Source organism: Hippopotamus amphibius, chromosome 14 (genome assembly GCF_030028045.1).
Source record: "Hippopotamus amphibius kiboko isolate mHipAmp2 chromosome 14, mHipAmp2.hap2, whole genome shotgun sequence".
NCBI lineage: Eukaryota > Metazoa > Chordata > Mammalia > Artiodactyla > Hippopotamidae > Hippopotamus > Hippopotamus amphibius.
In genome coordinates, this window is record NC_080199.1 from 64,889,209 (window position 1) to 64,907,005 (window position 17,797).

At 40.7% G+C, this 17,797-nt stretch overlaps 1 protein-coding gene across 3 annotated transcripts in view; it reads left to right on the forward strand.

The window, feature by feature from the left end:
- Positions 1-15,502, forward strand: part of VPS36 (vacuolar protein sorting 36 homolog) — a 31,321-nt gene extending 15,819 nt beyond the window's left edge. For all 3 annotated transcript variants that reach the window (XM_057707256.1, XM_057707259.1, XM_057707257.1), the window contains exons 7-14: positions 6,095-6,127; positions 6,246-6,323; positions 6,938-7,072; positions 8,427-8,492; positions 10,061-10,125; positions 10,732-10,816; positions 12,164-12,240; positions 12,324-15,502. In XM_057707256.1, coding sequence (XP_057563239.1) covers positions 6,095-6,127; positions 6,246-6,323; positions 6,938-7,072; positions 8,427-8,492; positions 10,061-10,125; positions 10,732-10,816; positions 12,164-12,240; positions 12,324-12,417 — 633 coding nt within the window. In that variant the 3' untranslated portion in view covers positions 12,418-15,502. The remainder of the gene's footprint in view (positions 1-6,094; positions 6,128-6,245; positions 6,324-6,937; positions 7,073-8,426; positions 8,493-10,060; positions 10,126-10,731; positions 10,817-12,163; positions 12,241-12,323) is intronic.
- Positions 15,503-17,797: the final 2,295 nt, after the last annotated feature.

A 17,797-nucleotide genomic window follows, 5' to 3' on the forward strand; every position in this document is an offset into this window, starting at 1 on the left:
GATAGATATAGATATCAATACATAGATATAGATATGCTGATATCTATATCTACCTATATAGATACAGGTATCCATACATCTATATTTTCCTACATATACACAGTGAGATTTATTATAAAGAATTGTTGCACGTGATAGTGGGGACCTGCCAGCTGGTGACCCAAGGAAGCTGGTGATAGAAATGCTAACTGGAGTCTGAAGGCCTGAGAACCAGGAGCACTGGTGGTGTTAAGTCCTGGTCCAAGGGCAGGATAAGACTGCTGTCTCAGCTCAGCAGTCAGGCAGAGAACTTTTTCTTCCGTGAGGCCCTCAGTGGGCTGGATGAGGCCCACCCACATTCAGGGGGGCAGTCTGCTTAGCTCAGTCCACAGATTCAAACGCTCACCTCATGTGGAAACGCCTCACAGACACACGCGGAATAACGCTTGGTCAGATATCTGGGCACCCCACCATCTGGCCAAGTTGACACATAAAGTAACCATCATAACAGCTGCACCTGGGCCCACTGGTTGAATATGGATTATTGTCGAGGGACCAAGGGCATTAGACCTGTTCAGTGCCGTGGTCTAGGTTCTGCTGACCGCATGTTTATGGTAAAGTTGTGTGTGTTCCTCAGTCGTTTGTGTTTCCTGCACCTTCACAGCTGGATCCAGAGGCTTGATCAGACTCGTGTCTGAGCCCTTTGTTGAGACTAGAGGTGACACTGTGTTCCTTCATCACGTCTCTTTTTATCGCCTTAGCGGCTGTCAGTGTTCAGTGCGTAGATCTTTGGGTCATTGGTGGTTGCAGATGGTGATACTCTGTGACTTATTTTTCATTTATTAGTTGGGACACTTTTAAAAGAGATGCTTCCCTTCATTACTGCTTGGCTACTCAGTGATACAGTTCCTAGAGGGAAGGCAGAGCAGGCACCCTTTCCTTTATCATCAGGTTGATAAATCTGTTCCTTATCATTCTCCCAAGGTGACTAATTAGGATTTTTCACGTATTATTATGAATTGATACATTTTTACATACTTGATGATGTCAGTCAGTTGCAATTCTTATCCTGGGTGAAGCTCAAATTGTCCCATCTTTGGCCAGTGGTAGCCTCTTCAGGTTGGCTCCTGAGTGGTTTTGATGTGACCTGTCTGGCGTCACAGAAGGCTTCCTTACTGTCTGGTGTGACAGAAGTTCCAGGACCGTCTTAATATATTTACTGCTCCGGATCTGGAATCAACCATTATCTGAGAAGCTTTGGTTTCTTTCAGTGGGAAGTGGTATTTCAAAACCACAATCTGCCTGCTAGGAATTTGCATCCCTCTTGGGTTGATCTCTGTTTCTAGGCTTTTTCAGTGGAGAGAGGTAGGGTGTTTTGGTTTGGTTTGGTTTTGGTGTTTTGCTTTTTTTTTTTAAAAAGTGCCTCATGAGGTCATACTGATGCCTTCTATTCAAATTCAGGACTTCAGTAGCAAATAATTACTAAAACAGTTAACAAGGATTTTTTTGTATATGTTCTCCCCTTTCTTCCCATATGTAAAACATAGGTGGCTGTATCTGTAGTATCTGAGCATTCAGCCACCATGTACCCTCTTTCCCCTCTAGCTGTCTAGAATGAGCCGTTTAGTCTCATTCTTACAAATGACTGTGTGTGTGATACCACCAGTCCTTACATTCACCTCCCTCTCTTCATTTTGGTTGTCTGAAGCTCAGTCTCTAGTAGATTTTTTTTTTTTGGCTGTGATGGGTCTTCATTGCTGCACACAGGCTTTCTCTAGTTGCTTCGAGCAGGGGCTACTCTTCGTTGCAGTTCGTGGGCTTCTCAGTGTGGTGGCTTCTCTTGTGCAGAGCACGGGCTCTAGGCACGCAGGCTTCAATAGTTGCAGCATGCAGGCTCAGGAGTTGCGGCACATGGTCTCAGTAGTTGTGGCTCGCAGGCCCTAGAGCGCGGGCTTAGTAGTTGTGGTGTACAGGTTCAGTTGCCCTGAAGCATGTGGGATCTTCCCAGACCAGGGATCGAACGCGTGTTCCCTGCATTGGCAGGGAGACTCTTTAACTACTGCGCCACCAGGGAAATCCTCTGGTAGATTTTTCAGAAAGTGCTCAAGGGAACAATATTCCCTGAGTTCTGGCATCTTTGTATTCCTTACACATACAGGTCAGTTTTGCTGGGTTTATAATCCTAGGCTCACGCTTTCTTCCCTGAGTGCCTTCCATATGTGGCTTTCAGCTTTTCGTCTGGCGTGAAGTACTGCTGCCAGAGTGGTGACAGCCTAGTCTTCTCCCTTCTTTGATGCCCCTTGCTGTTTTTCCTGGAGGCCTGGAGGATTGTTTTTTTTAAATAAAGCTGTGTAATTTCACCTGAATGTCTACGTGTTGTTCATTCTGGATTGCTACTCTTGGGTACACAGTATGCTTTCAGTATTTGGTGTCAGAAACGCATTCTTTTAATTTCAAGGCAGTTTTTCTATAATTTTCAATAATTGCTTTGATTTTTTTTTTTTTCTTCTGAGACTCCTAGTAGCTGTATGTTGCGGCTTTGCTGCCTGTTTTCACTCTTTGCGACTCTCTTTCAAACCCTTTTAATCTTTTTCGTTTCTTTTTTTTTTATTTTAGAAAAATTTCCTCTTTTTCACCTGTTGTTTCTCTTAAGATATTATCTGTTGTGTTTATTCCTCTTGTGTTTATCTAGTATAGTCTTTATTTCAAAAATGATTTAAAAGATTCTTTCCTGAGTCCTGTCACCTCATTTCTGATTTATATTGTCCTTTCACAGCTTCTGTCATTTTATTAACATCTACTAGCTCATTTTGAAATAAAAGGTAAACTTTTCATCTGATCTATGAACATGTCTTTCTGACGTGCTTTCATTGTCTACGATGTTATTCTGCTCCTGATCTTTTTTTCTTACAATAACTTTGTGTGGGATTTGACCTTGATACTTTACTCTTGCTAATTTTTGTGTGAAATTAGTTTTCCTGAACTTGTAGAGGAAGGCCTAGTTCAAGGCGGCTTTTCTTCCTCCGTGAGCTCACTCTGCTGCTGTGTTCATGCAGTGTGACAGAGGGAGGTGGCTTACTGTCCGTGATTTCCTGGCCCCGTACCCATCCGCTGTTTTCAGCTGGACCATTTCCCCTTCCTCTGTTATCCCTGCCTTGCTCAGTTTCTGATTCCTCTCTCAGTAGTTTCTCCCCCTCGTGGGCTGCCGTCCTGGAAGGGAAGCCTGGAGGGCCACTTTCAAGAGTTTGTAGGCTGCTTCAGCCCTCCGTGAGGACCCCTTGTACCCACCCACTGCTGAAGTGGGCAAAGCCCTCCTCGTTTCAGTTACTGTCCTCAAGTTGGCCCATCTGCTTTCTAGTGACTCCTGTTGGCTCTTTTGGGGTCTCTTATTCTCAGATCTGTCTGTTGCTCTGTCGCCTCCCTTTTCTCTCTCCGGCCTCAGTGCTTGTATCTTGCAGGTCTTGTGGCTCTCGGTGGTTTGTCTCCACTTGCTTGTATCTTGGGGTTTTTGTGATATCTTGTCACTTAGTTTTTTAGCATATGCTGCCTGTGGTTCCTTGGTTTTGAGATCTAGTTGCCCCATTTTTGTGTCAGGATTTGGAGAGATTCAAAAACGATGCTGCCACTGCCGCTACCTTCCCAGAATCCTTTATTCCCATAGGATTCCAGCATCGTAGCATTAGAGGGAGTCTTACCATCCAGAGAAGGAGTCGTCTCAGGGCTAGTGACTAGAATTGGAACCACAGTTATGATTTGCAGACGAGTGGGGTCTGCTATGTCACAGCCGCTCTGCCACCCAGAAGGAGGTGCTGTCACTGTCCTCTTTCAGCGACTCTTGTGGTCATCCTTCTGTATGACACTTTTGGAGATGGCGTGGAGCAATGAGCTAATTTTTCATTATTTGTATACCTTTTACTGAATGCTGCCACACTAACTTGGTGTGCAAAATGACGTTTTTCTTAATTTATGAAATGTTATTCTGTTTCAATGTAATTTTCATGGAGTCACATAGATCAAAAGAGTGTAACAAGCATTGGGCTCCATGCAGGTCATTGATGTATTCAGCAGATGGTCCTTTCTCTCTGCTTTGTGGTGCGCCAGACAGGCAGGCAAGCAGGCGCTCTACAGGGTGAAAAATGCCATGTTAGAAGGAAATGGTGGCTGCAGCAGGGACACAGAGCCTGGCCCCTGACTCCTGAGGGGGTCAGAGAGGACTTATTAGCAGAAGTAATGGAAGTCAGGGCCTGAAAGTCGAGCAGGCACTAGCAGATGACCAGTAGGGATGAGAGGATCCAGGCCGAGGGAACGGAATGTGCAAAGTACAGAATGAAGAATATTGAAACAGAAAATTCAAGAATGATTTAATAGTTACCAAAGCTAATCACCAAAGTAATGACTGAAAATCAGTACAAAATAAATGCTGTAAATAGGCTTAAGAGAGTACCCCATGCTTTTAAAGCAGGTGCCGTTTTTTTTCCACACTTGGCGTGGAAATTTGTGGACGAGGTAGAGGGATAGAAGGTTCTATAAAACTGGCAGATAAAAATAACAGGATAGGCACGTGCATGTGTTTTGCATTTGTACATATATTGCTTTACCTTTTTTGTAGGTAGTTTCTCCACCCATTTATTTGGATAGTTGGCTAATACAAAATTGTAGAATAATAGTAGAAATAGAATTGAGGAAGCTTTTGTTTATGTTTTATAATTATTTAAAATATTTCATGGACACTTCGTCCAAGGCACTAAAATATTTGTATTTATTTTTTATGGACTGTAAGCAATAAGGGCTAATTTATGTATCCTGTGTAGACTCACTGTTACTCTTAGCAACTTTTTCCATGAAAATATAAGACAGTAAATAAAGTGATTTGCCATCTAAAATTTAAAAGTGCTGCCTTGCTAGTTTTCTTTACACGTAGGTAAAAGAAATCTAGTTAAACATTTTGGATGTCTAAGCGTGTAAAGTGTCTGCATTTTAATTTTGAGAATGAGGTTGGTGTGTGATTTGCCCTCCATTTTAAATGTTAGAATTGCCTTCGTTTCAGAGCTGGTGCCCAGAGTTTCCCACAAAAGGCTTCCTGCATCTGCTGGCTGCTGCTGATAAGAATCCAGTGTTTAAGCCTTTTGTTTATCTGAGGAAATTCCTGTTAGGTGTGTGCACATTCGTTCCCCTTTGTTTTCGGTAGTAGCCCAGTGAGTTGGCCATAAGGATTGTACACAACACTCTATTCTTTTAGCAAAATCCTTTTGCAGATGGGGGATGCTTTCCTGCACAGAGTTAAGATGGGCACCAGACCATCAGAACCTATTGACCACTGTTCTGTACGGATTGAAAGACTTTTCAATTAATAAGTTGCTTAATTGGTTTTAAAAAATAACATCTGTGCACATCAGTTAGGCAGGTGATACTCTGCACTGGAAATGTATTTTTGGTAATTTGAAATATACGAATTATAAATGTCTGATCAGGTTTGAAGAGGCCTTTGAAGTGGAGGTTCATTGTAGTAAATTAAACAGTTGATGGTTTTATTTAGATATGTTTTGGTGGTGTTTGAATGTTTTTCTTTTGTGATAGCCACTCTAGTCAAGGCTACAAGTATAATCTGTATCATATTCAGAGGCTGAGGTGTATACGGTTTCAGTTAAATCACATTTGCTATTAAAGCCAAAATGGTTGGGCCCACAGAAGTATTCCTGCAGCTACCTGCATGTTGCCATTTTCAGCCAGGAAAGCTTTACAGCACCTTTGATTCTTGACGTCCTATCTGAAAATGGTTTTGGAAAAACCAGTAACAAATTTTCTTACTTGTGTGAAAGAACAGTAAATAATATTTTCTGAACTATTCCTTATGTCACCTTTTGTTTGTATAGTCAATAACTGTTTTCTCTTTGAAAATTTGAAAAGTTGTTTTTTGCAGTTTGTTTTGGAAATTTTATGGTTTATTCCTATAGTAAGGTAAATTGACTTTGTATAAATATTCCTATAAATAAATAGACATTTGTAAGAAAATTTCATACATTTTTATCATAGGGAAGAAAATAGAGTGCCTCATTGCTTAAAAACTTCTAAATTCTTTAGGCAGATTCCAACAAAAGCTCATTTCTCGTTTCAGGCCTTCGAAGACCTCAGCAAACTCATGATCAAGGTATATGTCATTTACATCTATTAAATTCATACCAGTCACGATACACTTTTGAAAATATATTTTGCTAGACACTTTGGAGACATTATTTCTTTTCGATCTTTTACTGTTCTCTTGACAGGCTAAGGAAATGGTGGAGTTATCAAAATCCATTGCTAATAAGATTAAAGACAAGCAAGGTGACATCACAGAAGACGAGGTAAATAGGTTTGTTTTTTAAGGCATTAGAAACTAGGTTACACAAATAACGCAAGGACATTCTCATGGTTTTTTCTAAATGTAGTGTTTGATTTCTTTTAGGACTTGAGGATATACGAAAGTGCTAAAGAAAAAGCCAACCGTAAAAACTGTTAGTTCTAGCAGGATTAAAGGATATTTCAGTACCTTTTCATGGAGTGTAGAAAACAGAGGTATTGCAATGTGTAAGAAGTGGTTGTTTTTAACATACCCCTAACTTTGATATGTTTCAGTTAATTTGTCTACACTCTGGTCACAGTCATTTTCCTAAGTTTTCAGTTATATCACTTGGTTGGCATTAAACAGAACATAGTTGTTTTCTAAGTCTCCTCTGCCACCAAACTTGTGGGGGAAATGGAGCATGAGATACTAAGATAGGAGGAGAAGAATAGTTCGATTTATGCAGGGAAGTACTAGAAATCCACTCTCATAGTTCACAGCATAGAAACACAGTAGAAGAGATGGGTAGATATAGAAATAATGGAGTAGAACTGATTGTTTGATGAAAGGATTTCAGATGTTGGGTGTGGAGACTAATTCTGTATAGTCTTTGTGTATTTTCTCCTCTCATTATAGACCATCAGGTTTAAATCCTATTTGCTAAGCATGGGAATAGCCAACCCGGTTACCAGGGAAACCTACGGCTCGGGCACACAGTACCACATGCAGCTGGCCAAACAGCTGGCTGGAATGTTGCAGGCGCCTTTGGAGGTAAAAACAAAACCTAAATGGTCTCTTTAAATTGTGTTAAAATTATTTCTGTTCATTAGCAGTCTTAAGAGCATAACTCCTTCTGTGATATGGTTACTATTCAACCAACATGTTATTTTTCCTTCTGGTAATATTAAACTAGTTCAGTAATTCTTTGTCAGTAATATTCTAAATTGCTTTTAGTTTCCATTTCAGATATCTAAATCTATTTGATATGAACTTTTTCTTATCTCTTATTTTTAAAAGGAAATATATAATCTGTATATATTTAGACATTTTTGTATATTGTATACCATTAATAATTTCATAATGTAGTTTCATCTTCTAGTCTAACATTATTCAGGCAATCAAAACTTTATTAAAACATTTGTATTAAGAAATATTTCAAACATATGACAAAATAGAATAATGTCATGAATCCCTATATGCCCACATCCAGCTTCATCTGTAAGCCAGCCTCCACTCAAAATTATTTTAAAGCAAATCCCAGATATCATATCACTTTATCTGTAAACATTTCAGTAATTATAGTGATAAAGAAGCCTTTAAATGTAATTATAATCCCACTTCACCCCTAAAAATTTTTAAATAATTTTTTAATATTATCAGATATCTAGTCAGTGTTCACATTTTCTCTTACAGTTGATTTGTTCAAACCAGGATATATTGCAAATGTTTGATTTCTTTCTCAAGGTTTTTCTGTTTTTTTTTAATTCTATGGGTTTTCCCTTCTCCCATACAATAAATTGTATATTTTTTCCACCATACAGTTTATTTACTGAAGAAATTAGTAGTTTATCTTATAGAGTGTCTCAGAGTCTGGATTTTGCTAACTTGTAAGTCCCCTTGCTTCCCTGTCCTATGTCCCGTAAATGGGTATTTATATCTAGAAGTTCTTCTTTTTTTTCTGACAAGAATATCACAGAGAGGGTGTTGAGTGTTTCCATCAGGAGGTACATAATACCTGATGGTCTTTTTTTTGTGATGTTAATAGCCGCTGACAATCCTTACTTCATTAGGGGTTGCAGAATGGTGGTATCGTTATTTAATTCTATAATTTCTTCAGTTATTAGCTGAAATAACTTAAAACATTTAAATGCACTTTTTGAAACATGGTGTACAACCCCTCTTTTCATTTAAGTAAATGTTAAAACAGTAATAATGACATTAAAGTCTGAATAGGGAATTTGAAGTGCCTCGTGGTATCTGAATAGGTTCCCTGTGTGTAAAATATAGTTTTCAAAAGCTTCTTAAGAGATTTTATGATTTCTGATTTCACTCTGATTATGATTTCTGTTAAGAAACGCTAACTGGTCCTAATTATAATGCTTCTTTTTATTTTATATTTTAACAGGAACGAGGGGGAATAATGTCACTCACGGAGGTGTACTGTTTAGTAAACCGAGCTCGAGGAATGGAAGTAAGAATAGAATATTTAGATGTTCTTTTAGCTAAATATAGACTTTCTTGATCTAATACAAATTTCCCCTACAGTGAATACAATTTGAGGAAGGGTTGTGACTATCAAAACTACTTTGAGAAGCAGTGTGGTACGGTGAAAAGAATACTGCCCTGGGGTCTAGGAGGTAGACTCTCTTCCTTATTTTGCTGAATGACCTTGAGTAGCTTCCTTAACCTCTCTGAGACTCAGGTTTTTTTACCTTTAACATAGGGTTTGGACTGAATGATACCTTACAGCTCTGACGGTCTGTGTTTGTATTGTGATGAACAAGGTTGTGCGTGATGCCCTTTCTCTGCGATAGTTAGCTGTTCGGAGTGAACCTGGTTGGACTCAGGTGGCCTGTAGGTAATACAGAGGGAAAGCTGCCCTGCTCCTTTGGCTTAGAACCAGCAGCGGCTATACTTCAGCTCTCACTGCCTGTTCACACCCAGATGTCCTTGGCCTCCAAGGGTCTGTCTGTGCACTCTCTGTGCCTTTGAAGTAGAACACAGTTCTGTGGCATCAGCAGTCACCCCCACGCAGACAACTCACACACGTCTCTGCAGCGCTCACCCTGGTCCTGAGAGTCAGGGCTCTGCTCTGTGTTTTTATTTGAACAGTCATCATAACCACCACCAGTGGGTGCCTACTATCCACCACGTGTTATCCATTTATCCTCCCGGTAACTCAGTGAGGTAGCTACTTTTACTGTCCCCATCTGGGGGATGATTAGGGGATGAGAGCACTGAGGCTTAGAAAGATTAAATAACTTGACCACAGCCACACCTGTAGACAGTGGTTTGCCAGGGACTGGGACCCAGGCTGGCTGGCTCCGGAGCCATTCTATGTGACTCTCAGCTGTGCTGGTCCCCACCACGCATGGCTGATTCTTCAAGGCCACATGGTCCGGAAGGGTAGCCACTAGCTAGCTCCATGTGATGACTGTGAACTTGAAATGTAGTTAGTCCAAATTGAGATGTGCTGTAAGTGTAAATTACACATCGGATTTAGAAGACTTAGTACAGAATAAAGACATGTTAACTATCTCAATGATTTTAATATCATTTATATGGCGAATTTTTGGATCTATTGGGTTGAATAAAATATATGCATTAAAATTAATTTCACCTGTTTATTTTTTTAAGATCTTTTATTGAGGTACAATTGACATACAATAAACTGCATATATTTAAAATGTACAATTTGATATTTTTTTCTTATTAGTAATGTATATATGGCAGTCCCAATCTCCCAATTCACCCCACCCCCACTTTCCCCACTTTGTTTATATTTTTTAATGTGGCTACTAGAAGATTTTAAATTATCTATATGACTTGTGTTATATTTCCGTGGCTAGCACTGCTTCAATGAACAGAAGTCTTTGCTTCTTAATCCTTTTTGCCTTGTAGTGATTAGGCCACCTAAAATCCTTGATACAGGATAATTTTACAATTTCTTTGTTCTGTTTTAGTGGTCGTTATAATTATATAGCGTCACTCTATTCATTTGCACTGTAAACTGGTAAACTGGAATTTTTTCCCCACTAGTTGCTGTCACCGGAAGATTTAGTGAATGCCTGCAAGATGCTAGAAGCACTGAAATTACCTCTCAGGTAAAGGAACTTCCGCAGGAAGTTTGCCGACTGTAGCCCTGATTCCGCCCTGGGTAAACAGGACAGCCCTGCAGGTCTGCCGCCCTGGGTGGTGAGCCAGCATATACATCGCCCCTCTTGAAGTTTATATCACACGTGGGCAGAATTCACCTGGCACCACGGGCACCAGCTTCCATCCTTATCAGGGCTGTGCGGGGCTGTTCGTCGGACTTGCCGCTGGGGCAGGGAGGTGAGAATGTGGACTCCTCCCCCGAGGTCACGGTGGCCAGCCCCTCTGCCCTTACACATTTTGTCTCAGTTGCTGGAACTTGGAAGTACAAACATTCAGCTGTGAATTGTATTTTCCTTATCCTCAGGTTTAAAAAAAAGGAGCCAGGCAAATTTTATTTAGCACGTGGATTATATAGTTCAGAATTTCATTAACTGCTTATTCATGAGCTTTTTAGTTATGCCTTAGTTACCCATGGTCATTATATTTGAAATGTTGTTTTGTGTTAATATTGCCCTCAGACCTGGGCAGAAATGAAAGTAAAAAATATTTGTGCCTCCTCACGAGCCCAAGATCCCAGATATTCACGGCTTTGTTCTGCCATCTGCAATTTTTAGGCTCCGAGTGTTTGACAGCGGCGTCATGGTAATTGAACTTCAGTCCCACAAAGAGGAGGAAATGGTGGCCTCAGCTTTGGAGACGGTATGGGGACCCGGTTTCCTCCCTCCATCGTTAGATCTTGCCACCCAAAGATCCCAATGCTTAGCAACTTGAGAAACAGGATTTCCTTTTGAATTCAACTTTACTAAAAAGTAACATTCACAGACCCAATTGAAAACAGTTTATCATTAACAATGAATAACTATTCATCACATTTATACTTTGAGGGTCTTTGAAACTTGCCAACACTCATAACATCTTATAAGTAAGGGGAGTTAGAATGAGTGAGGTGCTGGCTCTCTTTCTTTTTTTTTTAATTTAATTTAAATTATTTATTTTATTGGCTGTGTTGGGTCTTTTTTGCTGTGCGCGGGCTTTCTTTTAGTTGCAGTGAGTGGGGGCTACTCTTCGTTGTGGTGCGCGGGCTCCTCATTGCCGTGGCTTCTGTTGTTGCAGAGCACAGGCTCTAGGCACGTGGGCTTCAGTAGTTGCAGCACATGGGCTCAATAGTTGTGGCTCACAAGCTCGAAAGCACAGGCTCAATAGTTGTGGTGCAGGGCTTCCTAGGTGGCTCAGCGGTTAAGAATCCGCCTGCCAATGCAGGGGACATAGGTTCAATCCCTGCTCCAGGAAGATCCCACATGCCATGGAGCAACTAAGCCCTTGTGCCAAAAAAAAACAAAACAAAACAAAAAAAATAGTTGTGGCGCACGGGCTTTAGTTGCTCCGCAGCATGTGGGATCTTCCTGGGGCAGGGATCGAACCCGGGTCCCCTGCATTGGCAGGTGGATCCTTAACCACTGCGCCACCAGGGAAGTCCTGATATACATCTTATTTTAGTTTTTTTTTTTTTTTTTTTGGCACACGGGCTTAGTTGCTCCGCGGCATGTGGGATCTTCCTGGAGCTGGGATCGAACCCGTGACCTCTGCATTGGCAGGTGGATTCTTAACCATTGCGCCACCTAGGAAGCCCCTACATCTTATTTTAAACTCGAGATTTCCAAGGCTATAGATACTTCTATCACATATTTAAAACTAATCCTATGTATAAGAGTCCTTCACTGGAGCATGTACTATGTACTCAGTTAGAATTTGTTGTATGTTCCTTTTCAGACTATGGAATAGTTCTTTTTAGGCATTAGTACGGTGCCTTTATTACACATGCAGAGTTTCCTGATGTTTTAACCTTTACTGTGTTTGTTCTGGGTCCTTCAACTTTTATAGACTTACATATTAGTGAAGAAGATTTAGTTCTAGAGTGAACAGTCTTTGGATTTTAGTAGAAAATTCAGTAAATTATTTCCCAAGTATACTGGTAGATATTCTTCCCAGGTTAGTACCTAGGTGGCCTAAATGATCACATTTTTTCTTGCTGTGTGTTTCTATTAGGTTTCAGAAAAGGGGTCTCTCACATCAGAAGAGTTTGCCAAGCTTGTGGGAATGTCTGTCCTCCTGGCTAAAGAAAGGTAAGCAAGGTCTCTGCTCCTCACAGCTGTCGTTTGTGCTTCTGAATGAGTGGATGATGATGTTTTTTCCCTTGGACTCCTAGGCTGCTGCTTGCTGAGAAGATGGGCCATCTTTGCCGAGATGATTCAGTGGAAGGCTTGCGGTTTTACCCAAATTTATTTATGACACAGAGCTAAGAGTTTTGTATTTGAAATAACTTATCCATATACTTGCATCATGTAGAGGTTGTATGACATTGAGCTAAGGGTAAACCCTGATAAACTGAGAATTTACTGGAACTTCACAGTATAATATAAAACCCTTTTAATTTCTCCATAAATATTATGATCCAGGAAGCATCTTTAGGATAAATATAGGAAAATACAGAAAGAAGAATGCCAATATGAATTCTAAATCATGCTACAGTTGTATAGAAAGCCTCCAAGTTTAACTTGAAATATGGTGGATTTTAACTTGATCTTCAAATCTGACCAATTTTTTAAAGAAGAGAATTTAGTTCATGGGGGAAGAGAGAGAAAAGTTGCATGTTTGGACAGGTTAGATCATTATTTTGGTGTGACTAAAGTTCACTGAATTATAAATGAAGTTTTCGTCTGCATTTAGAGTGCACATTTGCGGGGGGGGGGGGGTGTTGATGAAACAATTTATACCTACAGCATCGTTTAAGAACCTGACAGCATTGGAGCAAAATACCCAACTACAGGACATCATCTGAGGCTCTTCCTAAGGGCTTTTAGAAGCAGCCATAGGCATGTCTTCAGCAGACCAAATAAAGCACCTTAAAAAAAGAGAGAATTTTATTTGACTTACACATATATAATCTGACTAGTTTCTTTTCTTTTTTTTTAAGTGATGATTTCATGGCTGGCATTTAAAGAACGCAACTATGTCATTTTGTTTTAAAAATGCAGTGGATTTTGAAAGTGAATTTAAGAGCTGTATAGACATGCCCAGAGATACAGTTACAGATTTGGGAAGTAGACGGTTCAGGATTTCCCTAGGATCGTTGTGTGGGTGGAGGGGCTGGGAGAACCTCTAACTAGCTTTATAGGAACCTTGGTGCTCTTTTACCTCAAAGCCAAGGATGGGAAAACAGAGAGTGGACACATAATATGTCTCCTTTTCCTTCCCTTAAGAAGGAATTTCAATGCTGAACTTTTAAAAATCTTTCTATCATATTCTAGCAATATTTTTTTTCCTTTACCGCACACATTATAAGTTGTGTGGAGAAACTATCTCACTAAAAAGTATTACTGAGATAACAAAAACCGGCTAATATTGAATCTAGATTGCTTGAGTTTTCCAGTGGACTGCCTGACTTTATTACTGCTACACATCATACGGTACATTGGCATTACCTCAAACTCAGGGACCCCACAGGGACAGAAGGAGAGCCCCTTTCTGAGACTGAGTTGGCAGTGGAAGGTAGTGATGGGTTTTGGCCAGGCCTCTAGAAGGGATAGTACCTATATTGAGAGACTCCTTGAGACCGGGAGGTGGGGATGCGCAGGCTCGGACTCTGGGATCCCTGAGACGTCCTTGCGAAGAGGTGGAGGGCCACTGCCAGGGCCACTGCAAATGCACTTTGGGGAAGGTCCAGGGATCCTCAGCTGCAGACCCAGGGAATCCCTCCAAGTGCAGCCAGAGTCAGTCCCCGATCCCTGCGATCCCTGCCTGATCCCTGTCGCTGCTTCACATCCGCCAGTGTCACAGGAATGTGCTGGCCGGGACGTCCTGCCTAGGTCTTCGTTTTCCAGACCTGTCATTGATTCCTGTTGTGATGACAGATCCCTTAATCCCCCCATCACTCAGCCTCAGGTTTGTTTGGGGGGAACTTCAGTGTCTGGCTGCCCAGGTCTTTCGGGCCATTGTATACGGTTGTTTGTATGTCACTCCTCTCTCTGGGATGCACTCACTCTCACACTGCTCTGGCAGACTTTTATGCGTACACACACACACGCGCGCACACACACGGCATCTCATCTGGCTAAGATTTTTAAAAACTACGCAGATGAATAATCTGCTTCGCTAGTTGGAATGAGTTGCAACTAAGATTGTTTGAGCTACTGGACCCAGCTCTAATGGTCTGGATTCATGACAACAAACTCCTGTAATTCAGCATATTTAATTACACTAGTGTGACAGCACACTAACAAAAATGGAGCAGCCTGAATTGTATAAAGTGAACTACAGAGGAATAAAAGTGACATGGATATATTTTGCAAATGTCACATTAACTTAAAAAACAGGTATGATTGATTTTATTGTTTTAAAGTGGGCATTCTTCACTGTTTCCAGACCTCTGTACGTATATTTTAATCCTTTCCATTTTGTTTTGTTTTTGCCAAATAAGGTGTCATGTTGGTACTTTGTTGGTAGAGGTTATGTTTAAATACAACCAGTCAGGCCCTAAGTGCAAACAAAGTTGTGTCTTGGTGCTTATCATTGTTACAATGTTATTTTTGCTTTTCTAACTTCTCTTAGGAGCATAAATCTGTTTGTAGCTTTATGGTAATGGAATATTTCTAGTCACATACTGTCAAAAAGTTTCTTACATTGTACAAGTGAAGAATATTTTCAGGGTTCAATGATTGGTATTAATGTATATAGAGTAAAATTATTGCAAAATTTAAAAAGGATTTTTCTTAACTTGGTGTTCTTTTTAAATACTCTGAAAAATATATGAAAATGATAACCCTGTAGTCAGAATAAGCCCATGTGTTAAGATTTTCTTTTAGATTTTATAATCAAGAGTTGACTATAAATATTTATGACCTCAAGCTCTTACTATGTTAGTTGTTTTAAAAGAATGGGAAATGGCTCACAAACTGTGTTTTGGTTTTTCTGTTTTTGTTTTTGTTTTAATTCTTGACATGAATTCCACTGTTGATTGACCGTGTGTATGTATGGGAACATACTATCTCTCGTTCCCTGTTACCAGACTAAACCGATCACATATGGATTTATCATGTCATCATTCTCATGCTCAGATACTTAAAATGGTTCTCCTTTGCCCAACAACCTCCGAGTTTCCATTTTGGTACAGTAGAGTCACAACTCATAAGGTGGGTGGGTTTCAAGGGCTGTGTGCGGGATGGAATCCAGCATACTCAAAATGATCCTTGAAAATCTCTGAAACTGCTAATGAAGTTCTCTATCTAACCTTACAATTAGAATGCCTGTAGAGTGATACATGGGTATGAATATTTTATGAATATAGTAAGTAAAAATATATAATTAAAAAACTACATATCAACAGTAGACTTTTGTAGTATCAATAATGAAACTATTGAAATGTGTCTTTTTTTCTTTTTTTCACTTTGCTGATACGTATGGTTGAATTTATGTAAATGTATTGCTAATATCATCCCTCATGATAGATCTTAAGTGTAAGCTCCCCAGGGGCAGGGAATTTTATCTGCTTTGTTCATGGGTGAGTCCTCAGAGCCTAGAACCAGGCCTGGCACACAACAAGCATTCAGTAAATGTCTGCAGAATGGACACCCTCCAGTGCGTGTGCCTGTTTATCGTTTGGCTTCACTTTACCCAACTTTATCTCCCATTCAATTCAATAAAAAGAAATGTTTTTGAATACCTGTTGACTTTGTATGAGGAACTGTGGGCCACTAGGGGATACATAAGTGAATCAGATGGGCCCCTGCCTTTAAGAGGGTGGCCTTGTTGGGAAATAGACATGCAGCAACCTTAACTGACGATGAGACAAAGTGTGTGCCGTGGAAAGGGCACAGGTACCGTGCTTGGAGGACAGAGGGAGGGACCTTCGGTTCTGACGGAGGAGGGTCTAGGAAGGCCTCGTGGGAGAGGAAGAGCTGGTCCACGCAGGTCACAAGAACCACGAGAGGGTCAGGGGCAGGCATTGGGTCAGGGAGCAGCGGGAGGTCTGCCCCTTCCCGTTCCTGGGGCACACTGTCCTGGTGCAGACCTCAGTTTATTTCCTCCCGCCCATCCGCCCCCATCCCCAATAATCAAAACCATCCTCTGCTCAATCCCACCTGTGCTAGAAAAATCTGTTTCCAGGACACAACTCTTCTATTCCTAAACTCCATTAAGAGTTACTGTCTGTATAAAAACAGATGATTGAACCTGGTGTACCCCCCCCCCCCCAAAAAAAAAAAAGAGTTACTGTCTCTGCCATATACTTGGCTGTCTTTTGTCTTGTTCTCTGTTATCCTGATGCCGTAAGAAAACAGAGCAATTGGGTTTCTTTAAGTTCAAGGAATATCATATAACACTTCTTTGGAATCCCCACTGGCCTAGGTCAGTGATTGTACATGGGAGATTCCTAGTTAAGTATTAAATAAATTGAGTGGGTTTTGAATTATGTGTCATGAGTTGCATCTGAAACCTAAGTCTGTCCTTTACCCCATTCCCAAGAGGCTTCTTATCCAGACTTATCCAGGCTCAGCCTGTCTGAGATACGCTGTCTTACTCAAATTCCATGCACTGGCCCTATCCATGATGTGGGAAGCACTCCAGAAAAGTCAGGTTAACACACATGTTAAACCTGGTTATCACACGGTGAAAACTGGGTCATTTGTGTTCCTCCTTGTGTTTCAGTAATCACAAGTCAGTTAAAGCTTGTCTCTCAGAGTATTATCTAGGGGGTGAAAATCTCCCCATTTATATAAAGGGTGTTGTTGAGATAGTGGATATATTTTACACAATTTGCAAAAGATCCCTAGACCAGTTACTCAGAAAAACTCAGGATATCTTGTCAGCCAGCTTGTTTTAGCTCAGTACAGCCAAGACCACACGACTGTTCCTTTGAAAGCTTTTTTTCTTCACATCTCTGTTGCCTTCTTTTAGAAAGGATTAAACCATCTTAACCATCCAGTAAACAGTAATACAGTTTGGCAAGAATTCTAATTAAAGCAAAAATGACAGAGCATCTCAATAAAGCTCTTATTTAAAAAATGACTAAGCACATTGATCCAGGCACTTGCACCTGGATTTTGGCAAAGTGGGTTTCTAGGAAGAGTGTGTCTGAAAGATCAGCACGGAACAAGTTGCTTTCTATACGTTTCACTCAATCACCACAAAACTTCAGTATACCTATTATTAGATGCCTTTTACAGTGGAGGAAAGGAGGGATTAAGTACTTGCCCAAGGCTACAGAGGCAGGGCTGTATCTAACTCCCACCTTTAATGTGAGCTTTTGCTTTCAAAACCAAAAATGGCAGGGCCTGTGGCATGTATTTAAAAGGAGTTGTAACTTGAGTTGAATAGACTGGACTAGATAATTCTGAGACTGAAATTGGATGATGACCTTTGCCAACTAAAAACTGTCACTTGACACCTGCCTCTACAAGGATTAGGTCACTAGCCCCTGCACTCACTGACCTTCAGCACACCCTAAAAGGAGTTCAGGGTGGAGATCAGGAATGAGGCACTCTGCCCAAGGAAAAACAGGCAGAACAAGCCTTCAGATAGGTATTTTCAGGAGAAGATTTTATAAACTCAATTTCCTGCATCTTATATCTAGAAAAGCACTAAAATCACTAGAGACCTCTGCGCCCAGGGACTAGCAGCCAGCCT